The sequence below is a fragment of the Limanda limanda genome, chromosome 11 (genome assembly GCF_963576545.1).
Source record: "Limanda limanda chromosome 11, fLimLim1.1, whole genome shotgun sequence".
Lineage (NCBI taxonomy): Eukaryota > Metazoa > Chordata > Actinopteri > Pleuronectiformes > Pleuronectidae > Limanda > Limanda limanda.
Window position 1 is genome coordinate 2,269,340 of NC_083646.1, and position 11,661 is coordinate 2,281,000.

At 43.4% G+C, this 11,661-nt stretch overlaps 1 protein-coding gene across 1 annotated transcript; it reads left to right on the forward strand.

The window, feature by feature from the left end:
• The first annotated feature begins 128 nt into the window (after positions 1 to 128).
• On the forward strand, positions 129 to 8,650 carry nr1d2a (nuclear receptor subfamily 1, group D, member 2a). Its single transcript, XM_061080455.1, has 8 exons — positions 129 to 470; positions 3,619 to 3,855; positions 3,945 to 4,033; positions 5,376 to 5,520; positions 5,645 to 6,330; positions 6,422 to 6,607; positions 7,362 to 7,572; positions 7,690 to 8,650. The coding sequence occupies exons 1-8, from the start codon at positions 440 to 442 to the stop codon at positions 7,887 to 7,889; spliced, it is 1,785 nt and encodes a 594-aa protein (XP_060936438.1). The 5' UTR covers positions 129 to 439; the 3' UTR covers positions 7,890 to 8,650.
• The last annotated feature ends 3,011 nt before the right edge of the window (positions 8,651 to 11,661 follow it).

Sequence of the window (11,661 nt, forward strand, 5' to 3'; positions counted from 1 at the left end):
CCGCCCACCCGCGGCTCTGAAACTGTGTCACTGGGTTAAAGTGGCCGGGGAGGGGGCGGGGCCGACAAGTGGGTCACATGGGCGAGTCCCACTACTGAGAACATTCAGTTCTCTCGCCTCAGAGCAACACACACACACACAGAGACGGGCACACACACGGAGACGGACACACACAGACAGACACACACTGGGAGGGGGAGTTCCTCTTGCACGTCCTGTTCTCTCAGAAGGTAAAACGCTGCTGGATGACGAGCAGCTGCAGAGACTCTCACATCTGGACCAGTAGCTCCTCTTCTTCACACTCCTGCTCCTGCACCTCCTGCTCCTCCTCTGCTCCTCATCCTCCTCATCCTCACCAGTGGAACCAGTGGAACCAGAGGAACCAGAGGAACCAGTGACCCAGTCCAGAGACCAGCAGGAACCAACCCGTCCGTCGGAGATGCCTTCGGACGTCGGGACAGCGAAGCCTGGTAAGAGGACGTGTTATTTAAAGGTCTGTGCTGGAACCAGTACAGGAACCAGTGCAGGAACCAGTACAGGAACCAGTGCAGGGACCAGTAAAGGAACCAGTGCAGGAAACAGTACAGGAACCAGTGCAGGAACCAGTGCAGGGACCAGTACAGGAACCAGTACAGGAACCAGTGCAGGAACCAGTGCAGGGACCAGTACAGGAACCAGTACAGGAACCAGTGCAGGGACCAGTACAGGAACCAGTCCAGGAACCAGTACAGGAACAAGAGCAGGAACCAGTCCAGTACAGGAACCAGTGCAGGGACCAGTACAGGAACCAGTTCAGGAACCAGTACAGGAACCAGTACAGGAACCAGCAGGGTCCACTGGTGTCCCGGTTCTGTTTGCATGGTGGACATGTCTTCATTCAAAACCTGGAGCTCCGGCATTTATACATTAAACCCAACATCCTGGGTCAGGATTTCCACTTTAACACATTTATGTCTTTTTAGTGATAAACGTGTTTTATTGTTTAGTTTATTGTATTTTTATAACTGAAAGCTGATCCAGAACCAGTTATTCTGCTTCCTGATCATATAAAAACATTCATGGGTCAGGATGTTCACTCCGAGTTATTAATGTCTTATAGCTGTAAATGTTAAAGACACTGGATCCTTTATAATAACAATAATGATGAAATAAGGTGCATAATGTTTTAAAATCATATTTGTGTGTTTTTCTGAATGAACGACCACATATTTTCCGAGCTGATCCAGAACCAGTTATTCTGCTTCCTGATCACATAAAAACATTCATGGGTCATGAGGATCACTCCGAGTTATTTATATCCTATAGGTGTACATACATCAGTCGCTTGATTATAATAACAATAATTATTACATTGTTATTACACTGTTATTACGGTGCTGACGCGACGCGGGCGCGGTACCGACGCGTCGCGGGCGCGGTACCGACGCGTCGACACAACAACAGTGTGTTCCTCTCGCCTCTCACATGCACACGCAGCCTGGCCATGTGCCCTTTGTGTACACGCGTTCCTGGAACACTCCTGTGATTGGCCGAGGGGCGTTCCGTACCGTTCACACGTTCCTGCAGAGGCCGGGCTCCCATTGGTCCGCTGGCAGCCTGTGACGCGTCGCCTTGTATAATGCGGTGTGTGCGGTATGCGGCGAGGCAGGACTGCAGGGGACACGTGAGAGAGGGAGAGAGAGAGAAAGAGAGAGAGGTGACCTAGATCTGTTCTTCTCCTCCTCCTCCATCCACCCCCCCACTCCTCCTCCTCCTGTGCTTTCACAGAAGTACATGACAGGTCCACGTGTGGGTGGTGAAAGAGAACAGTCATGGTTGGTTAGGTAATCGTCTGCTCCGAGAAAAACACGCAAGACCTTTAACTCTATTACACAAATATTCCAATTAAAAACTAAACTAAAAACACAGATGATTGATTTTTATCTTCATTTTAATCCTTGGACAGAACATTAAAAAGGCTGAAACTAAAAAAATCAACATTCTTGAGTAATCTTTTATTCGGTTGGTTTTTAAAATGTTCAAATGATCCAAACATGAAGAGATAGATAGATAGATAGATAGATAGATAGATAGATAGATAGATAGATAGATAGATAGATAGATAGATAGATAGATAGATAGATAGATAGATAGATAGATAGATAGATAGATAGATAGATAGATAGATAGATAGATAGATAGATAGATAGATAGATAGATTACTTTATTCATCCCCGAAGGGAAATTAAGTCGTCATAGCAGCCGGTATATTTGGATACAATAGAATACAATACAATAGAATAAAATAAAAAATATTGAGGTAGAAAGAATAAAAACAGAAACACAAGATAAATAGGTAGATAAGGTGCAGTGGCAAGATGATGGTAATAGTACTGATGATATGATGGTAATGTTATTGTTAGACTGTATATAAAAATAGTACAGTATATATAGTATATAATATAACATAATATATGTTTATATAGGATAGTATTTATACCAATATAATAGCAGTATATAGTAATAATGGCAGCAGCAACAGTATATATAATAATAATAGTAAATATAATAATAATAATAACATGTACACATGTATAAATATGTGTTTATAGACTTATATATACAAAGAATATACAGAAAATATACATATACATACAAATATTCCAATTAAAAGCTAGCTAAAAACACAGATGATTGATTTTTATCTTCATTAAATCATTGGACTGACATTTAAAAGGCTGAAACTAATAAAATGTATTATCAACATTGTCGAGTAATCTTTTATTCGGTTGGTTTTTAAAATGTTCAAATGACCCAAACATGAGGATATTCAACCTGGAGAAGCTGCAGCAGCACGATACTTGATGCCTTCTCGTATAAACTGCTGTAAATCATATATATATTCAAAGTTATAAATGACTCGTGTTTATTAAATCCACCCAGTGAACTCTTACGACCAAGTTTTAAAAGAACAGATCTCAAACATTCCCTCAGACTCGTAACTCGGCTCCAGGCTCGTTACCAAAACTTTAAATTCCACATTCTTGAGATAAAAAGGTCACGACTTGTGTTTTTCTGGCCGAACACGTCGTGACATAACCCGACTCTGGATGTTTTCCTGCTGCGGCGCCCTGGTGCTTCAGTGACCCCGTCTCCCATAACACAGAGACCCAGTTATGTAACCTTGTTATTCAACCAGTGAGGAGTGGAGGTGGTGAAGGAAGCAGGTCAGAGAGACTGAGCCGACCAGGAAACCTGCTCCTGTTCCGTCTGGGTGTGTCGGAGTTTCTTCTTTATCTGGCAAACAAAGCTGCTTTTCATTCACCGTTTAATTCCTGCACGTCACCGATTCACAGAAACTCTTTATTCCATTGTTGTTGTGCGTCTGACGTTTCTTAGAAACTGGTTTACTCGAAAGCAGGAAGTCGTGTCTCGACAGCACATTTTGCAACGTGAGCTTGTTTCAACGCTTTCGGAATCGTTTTCACACCAGAACGCCAGCCGCAGGCCGAGGCTACATATCCATAATATCACTATTATATACAACTTGTGCTGCAAACACTGAGCAAGTAGCCACGATGAGGAAACTCTTTCTAGTAATTCATCCACTTTAACACGTCATCTCTCTCCTCTCCACAGGGGGCGTGATTGCCTACATTTCCTCTGGCTCCGCCTCCAGCCCGGAGTCCTTTCTGAGCACCAGCCCGAGCCGCGGCTACATGTCCACGTCTCCGCCTCCGGCCCGCCCCTCGCTGCCCAGCCGGGCCGTGGGCATGGTCGTGGACATCGCTCCGCCGGCCAAGGGCGGCCACCTGCGCGGCCACGGCACGGAGAAGGCCGGGCGCTCCTCCACGGCGGCCAAGAGCAGCATCACCAGTAAGTGAATCTACTGAAACAACTACACCAGTGAGGAGCATGTATCTGTGACCTGGTGCACGGGACTCACTGCTCTCTGGTCTCTGCAGAAATCAACGGCATGGTGCTGCTGTGCAAAGTGTGCGGCGACGTGGCGTCGGGATTCCACTACGGCGTGCACGCCTGTGAGGGCTGCAAGGTGAGACACGTTCCCCCCCCGAGTGAAGCGTCTGCGTCTCTGCAGGTTGAATGTGTAGATAGATAGATAGAGAGAGAGAGAGATAGATAGATAGATAGATAGATGGATACATAGATAGATAGATAGATAGATAGATAGATAGATAGATAGATAGATAGATAGATAGATAGATAGATAGATAGATAGATAGATAGATAGATAGATAGATAGATAGATAGGTAGATAGATAGATAGATAGATAGATAGATAGATGGATAGATGGATACATAGATAGATAGATAGATAGATACATAGATAGATAGATAGATAGATAGATAGATAGATAGATAGATAGATAGATAGATAGATAGATAGATAGATAGATAGATAGATAGATAGATAGATACATAGATAGATAGATAGATAGATAGATAGATAGATAGATAGATAGATAGATAGATAGATAGATAGATAGATAGATAGATAGATAGATGGATAGATGGATACATAGATAGATAGATAGATACATAGATAGATAGATAGATAGATAGATAGATAGATAGATAGATAGATAGATAGATAGATAGATGGATACATAGATAGATAGATAGATAGATAGATAGATAGATAGATAGATAGATAGATAGATAGATAGATAGATAGATAGATAGATAGATAGATAGATAGATAGATAGATAGATAGATAGATACTTTATTCATCCCCGAAGGGAAATTAAGTCGTCATAGCAGCCAGTATTTGAATACAATAAAATAAAATACAATAGAATAAAATAAAACATATTGAGGTAGAAAGAATAAAAACAGAAACACAAGATAAATAGGTAGATAAGGTGCAGTGGCAAGATGATGGTAATAGTACTGATGATATGATGGTAATATTATTGTTACACAGTATATAAAAATAGTTCAGTATATATAGTTTATAATATAACACAATATATATTTATATATGATAGTAATTATACCAATATAATAGCAGTATATAGTATTAATGGCAGCAACAGTATATGTAATAATAATAGTAAATATAATAATAACATGTACACATGTATAAATATGTGTATATAGACTTATATATACAAAGAATATACAGAGAGTATGATATAATATGATATGATATATAGTAGAGGTATAAATATAAGTATTTGACTGTACAATAGATAATATAATATACTATGAGTGTAAGAATATGTAGACAGAGTGTGCAAAAGACAATATTATTGTATAAAATGATATATAATATCAATATGGTTTATATGAACACATATGATGTGAAGTAAGTGTTCCAGTGTTCTCTCCCTGTGAGGCTTGGAGCTCATGTGCTGCTCGTGTGGTTCCTCAGGGTTTCTTCAGGAGGAGCATCCAGCAGAACATCCAGTACAAGAAGTGTCTGAAGATGGAGAACTGCACCATCATGAGGATCAACAGGAACCGCTGCCAGCAGTGCCGCTTCAAGAAGTGTCTGTCGGTCGGCATGTCCAGAGATGGTGAGCGTTCGCTTTCACAGACGACTTTGTGTATTTTATTTCTTATTAAGTTAAATATAAAAGCAAACTTCACCTCCAGCCGATTTGCTCACGAGTCTCTTTTCTCCGTGGTGTCATTCTCCAGCCGTGAGATTTGGCCGCATCCCGAAGCGGGAGAAGCAGAGGATGCTGCTGGAGATGCAGAACGCCATGAACAACATGATGAGTAACAACAGCCAGCTGCACAGCATGCTGCACGGCCACCAGAGCCCCCCCCTGCCCATGGAGGCCGCCACGGGCCACGCCAGCTCCCCGGTCTCCTCTTCCTCCTCCTCCTCTTCCTCCCCTTCTGCTTCCGACTCCACGTCCTGCTCCAACCCCTCGTCGCCGCAGTGCCCGCAGGACTCGGAGTCCGTGGTTTCCATGGACACCAACTCCAGCTCCGCCTCCTCCTGCTCATCGGACAGCGGCGAGGACGAGTCGGCGCTCACGACGAGCCGGCCGCACCAACACGCCTTAGAGTTCAGCCAGCAGAGGTCGCAGAGACAAGGTCAGGGGTCGGCCTCGGCGGGAACCGTTGCCCTGGAGACCAGGTGCGAGGGGGGGCAGCAGGAGAACTGGAACACGTGGAACAACAACAGCGCAGCGGTGGGAGGTTTCCAGCACGGCTCTTACAGTAACAGCCAACACGTCACCAACGCTGCTTTCAGGGACGAGAGGGGAGGTTACCAGCAGCAGCAGCTCAGCAGCGCCCCTAGCTGCCAACGCTCAGAAGACAGGCAGAGTCGGCTGGAGTTTCCAAGCAGCTGCGTGAACAACACAGCACATCTGGTGAGTGACTCAGGATTCACACTTTTAGAATCATCACCTGTGAAAGCTGAAGGTCCCTGAACTCACCATCTGCTCCCGTGGTCCTCTCCAGGTCTGTCCCATGAACTCCTCCCCCTACGTGGACCCCCACAAGCCCAGCCAGGAGGTGTGGGAGGAGTTCTCCCTGAGCTTCACCCCGGCCGTGCGGGACGTGGTCGACTTCGCCAAGAAGATCCCAGACTTCCGTGACCTTCCCGAGCGCGACCAGGTCAGCCTGCTGAAGGCGGGAACCTTCGAGGTAAATGGTCAAAGAGGCGGAGACAGAAACACCTCATGTTGTCAAACACGCTGGTTTTTAATTCGCACAGAACATTCTGCATCAAAACATCAGTGTGACTTATTTTCAAATTAAAATACAGATGGATTAAAACCTTTTCTAAAACAAAAGTGGCTTTAGTCTCATCTTCGAATTTGCCTCAAACCCCATTCCGGTCTTTTTATCCCACTAATGCCTGATGGTGCAAATACTACACATACCATGAAGGTATTGGAAGTACTCTGCTTCCATCTAGTGGTCGGAGTGGAAAATACATACTAGCCCCTTGGTACTGTGCAGCAAAGTTATTTTGAGATATTAAGCTGTATTTGAAATACTGTGATGATGGAACAGCAATGATTGTACAGAAACATATGTTTTTATTCAATTTCAAGCATAAGCAGCATCAATATAATAATCTACAAACCAGAGACTGGAAAATTTGTTAAATAACGGTTATGCCCCATTATGCCTAATGTCGCTAATTTGACTCATACCTCAATTTTATATCTATTGTATATGCTACATTGAAATCAACAATCTCCACTTAATTTAGCATCTGTATGACAGGCAAACACACAAATAATATTTTTTTTATATATTGGAAATTAATTCAGGCAATAAGGGGTTAAGACGTCAAACATGAAAGATGTTACTTGTTTTTTAACCACCTGCACAAATCCAACCACAAACCTAAAGCCCCTCCTCCTCCCTCCTCCTCCTCCTGGACTCTCAGGTGCTGATGGTCCGATTCGCCTCCCTGTTCAACGTGGTCGAGCGGACCGTGACCTTCCTGAGCGGGAAGCGCTACAGCCTGGACACGCTGCGCTCGCTGGGCGCCGGCGAGCTGCTCAACTCCATGTGCGAGTTCAGCGAGAAGCTGGCGGCGCTGCGGCTCGACGCCGACGAAATGAGTCTCTTCACCGCCGTGGTGCTGGTCTCCGCCGGTGAGAACGCTTCACTCATCACATTCAGATTAATATGATGAATCAGATTCAATCAATTCATGAGTTACGGTTAAAATGATCCGTAGCTTTAACGAGTTTGTGTTCTGTCCCGGTCAGACCGCTCAGGGATCCAGGACGTGAACGCGCTGGAGCTCCTGCAGGACAAGCTGATCCGGGCTCTTCGGAACCTGGTGATCCAGAACCGCGGCGAGGAGGCGTCGACCACGTTCACCAAACTGCTGCTCAAGCTTCCCGAGCTGCGTTCACTCAACAACGTGCACTCAGAGGAGCTGCTCTCCTTCAAGGTGCACCCGTGAACCCGTGAACTCTTCCGGGAGGAGACGCACACCTCCTCCTCCACCTCCTCCACACACCTCCACCTCCACCAGGACCTGCCTCTCTCTCCACCCCCCCCCCCCACCGGCTGCCCTCTGTACTCGACAAACCCAGTTTGTTTCTAGAATGCATTGAAAAATTATTTTATATTCTATTTTTGTTAAGTCGACCACGTAGGGTCTGAAGAGAGAAGAGTTTAAACAAGACGTACTGTATTCATCGGAGCTCGCTCGCGCTCGCTGCACACGCAAGTGCACGTGTGTCCGAGGAGCTTAGTCTCTACCTTCAAGTGACAGAAGAGAGAGAACTTCACTGGCTTTAACAAAAGATAGACTAGAAGCTGATTAGTCCATATGAGCGTTTGTTAGAGTTTACGTTTCCTCAAAAAGCCATTTAATTCCAAAGTGTATTCTCTGATGAGCGGGTGAATGTGAGGAACTGAACCCGTACACGTGCATGTGTGTTTGGTCCGGCAGGAAAAGCAAAAAGCTCCCGGACGATATATCGCAGAATGTGTGACGACCGCTGCTAATGCATGGCTGTACTTAACCCCCCCCCCCCACCCGGTCTCAGAAAGCATCAGTTCTTTGTTTCATTGTGTGTATAGTGTTGTCTGTTGTGTTCACGCTTGGTGATGATCTGGGGGAGTCGATGATTTGCACAAACTCCTGGCGCAGAAAAACCCAAGTAACACAACCCAGCAGATGGTGTGACTCAGCATCGTGTCGAGTTCCGTGTCGACATTTAAGTGTTTTTTCATTTTATTTCGGGATCAGACTTTGTGTGCTTTCAGCATAGCACTGAATTTGACACTTGTTTTTTTGTTATTTTTGTTGTCATCCATTTTGTTGAAATATCTGTTTCTTCTACTGGCAACACTGCCACATGTAAATATCTATATAAATATCTATATATAAATATCTGATGAACATAGAATATAAAAATGATATAGTATGAATAAATTCAAGTGAGGAGTACTCTGTGTGAGTTGTGTTTTTATTGATATCTGACTAGAAGTGAATGAGCTTATCACATGCAGCTCGATCCATGGGGTCGCAGTAATCACAGGTCTCCACTGTGTGGCGCTGTTTCCTTGCATCAGTTTGATTTACACTGAGAACATTCACTTATTGGGTTTTAGCAGAAATATTAAAGATGGAGTTCAGAGCCCAAATATGAGTGATCAACCTGCAGCTGCTTAGAATATGTTCATAATAATTATATTAATTATATAACACTTTTAAAAACCACAGTTACAAAGTTATTCTCTGTTAATCTCGGGGAAAACTGAGAGAATGTTGAAAAATTAAAATCCTGCTTTGGATCTGCACCAATATTTAAGGGTTTTCCCCCTGACTCCTCCCACATCGATCCAGTGAGTTTCATGTTAATCCCTAAAAATTTTAATCTCGCTTTTTACAAAACAAAGATGAATCTGTCAAACGTCAAGGTGAAAAATCCCCCCCGGCCCCCAGGTCCCTTTTGCCAGGGACCCTCAAAGTCCCTTGAAACACCCCTGCTGGTGATATTAACTCAAGTTTGTGAACAAAGCAGTGAAATTAAAGATAAGAAGAATGATTTCTCTTCATCATCTCCAGTCCAATTTGGTTGCAGCTGGACGATGAGAAGGTTTGGATGTTAATGACCCACTTCATGTTTTACCAAGTTGTGCTTTGAATATGGAAAATGATCTCACGCACGATATTGTTTTCAAGGGCGTCGGTGCCAGAAGTTCAGATCCGGACTTTCTATAAAAACTTTCCGAGCCGGACGTTAAACCTGAGAACATCTTGATCTCTGCAGAGAGTGAGACGATAAGTGAGACGCTCGGAGGAACCAGAACCAGGTGAGAAATATCTCAAACTCTAAAAATCTTTCTTTGGTTTTGTCACATTGTTTTATGGCTGAAACAAAATGGTTGTTTAAAATGTTTAAAGTTGGTTTGAATTGTTGAAATTTGTCGTCGATCATTTTCTCTTTTATACCAGTTAAACAATTATGAATCTGTTTTTCTGATTGTTGACACACAACAATTAATCTTTACTTACCTTTTTATGCCAAACAAATAGTTGAATAATCCAGAGAATAATTGTCGAATTTTAATGGAAATAAACATTAGAATTTTAAGGATTTCATTCGCATTTAAATAACTTTATTTGAGTAAATCTAAAATCTACCAGAATAAATGCAAACACCTGTTTGGTCATATGAGGAAAATAAACTTTATTTTCTAAAGGACTTTTCTTAAAGTGCTTATCGGAAAGAAATTAAGAATAAATTACAATTAAAACAAGAAAAGCAATCGTCTGATAAAACAGAGAAGAGTAAAATAAAGTTGAACACAAGAATGAAACTTTAAATTACACTTTTTCTACTTTTCTTTTCATTTGCAGTAAAACTAGAGATGGGTTTTTGTGTGACTCTGTTTCTCCTCTTCTTTGGTGAGTACACACACACACACACACACACACACACACACACACACACACACACACACACACACACACACACACACATGCTCGGTCTAAAAAGATGATGCGTGTAAATGTAAATGAAATCAAGGGATACGTCTTTGATTCTTCACCTGATAGTTAAACACAATAGACGAGTTTTGGCAGAATTTATTTATTTAATTAATTAATTCAACCTCAGTCTTATTATTAATTGTAATCTTTGATCTTCCTGTATGTTTAGTTAGGGCCCGAGCACCTACGGTGGGAGGCCCTATTGTATTTCGAAGGATTTATATTTCCCTTTTGGGGCTTTTTCAGGACCTAGACATGCTCAAATTCCGACCAAAGTTTGCAGGAATTTCAAAACCCAAAAAAGTAATTGTATTCTGATGTAATTTGAATTGGCTGTGGCAAAATGGCTCAACAGCGGAAAAGCTCTTCATTTAGCTTTCACCGATCCTCATGGACTTACTTGGACAGATCTATTAGTCTGTATGTAATAATAGTCATGGCGCCACTGCAACAGGAAGTAAGCTTTGTTTTACAACTTTTTTTGGGGGACGGACATCTCTCTGTCTGTCTTACGTCATACTTAAGTTGTTGTAACATTGTCCAATTGAAACAAAAAGCCTGTGCTCGGGCCCGTTAGTGCTAGTTTTAATTAGTTATTTGATGCGATGTCAAACGGGATGAAATGTCAGGATTGACAGCTGGAACTGGAAGGTGATTGGTCGAGTGAGATTACCCTCGGGTCCTCGCTGCCATCCGCTAACATGGAGGAGGCAAGGTTTAGTCCAGGAAACTGATTGTTGTCGTCATGGCGATGGTGTCTGCACCCAGTTGGAATGATCGGCCACTGGGGGCAGGAAGTAGCTGGTGCATCAACCCGCTGGGCATCAGGGCATCTCAGGGATTTAGGATTTAGACTTTACTCTGTGCAGAGTCGTTTACAGAAACATGAGAAAAACACTTTGAACAACTTCAAATAGTTTCATGTAACTGTATTAATTTGTCTATTAAATACTAACGACCCCGTCTTTTGTCGACGCCCAGGATGCGTCCTCTGCTCCGGGTTCCCGGTGCGTCAGTACCACTATGTGCAGCAGCTGAGGAACTGGGCCAGTGCTCAGAGTTACTGCAGAGAGCATCACTCCGACCTGGCGACCTTCGAGAGCGCCGCTGACCTACAGACGCTGAACGCCGGTTTTCTCTATCAGTGGGCGTGGCTGGGACTGAGGGACGGCCCTGAGATCAGAGACACCTGGAGATGGTCAGCGACCGGTGATACCATCGGAACTGG

What these genes read in the sequence shown, in the direction of transcription:
- nr1d2a (XM_061080455.1), top strand. Translation starts at nt 440, where the DNA reads ATGCCTTCGGACGTCGGGACAGCGAAGCCTG. An exon ending in ACGCCTGTGAGGGCTGCAAG is followed by an intron (nt 4,034 to 5,375) that starts GTGAGACACGTT and finishes GTGGTTCCTCAG; the next exon opens with GGTTTCTTCAGGAGGAGCAT. An exon ending in TGAAGGCGGGAACCTTCGAG is followed by an intron (nt 6,608 to 7,361) that starts GTAAATGGTCAA and finishes CTGGACTCTCAG; the next exon opens with GTGCTGATGGTCCGATTCGC.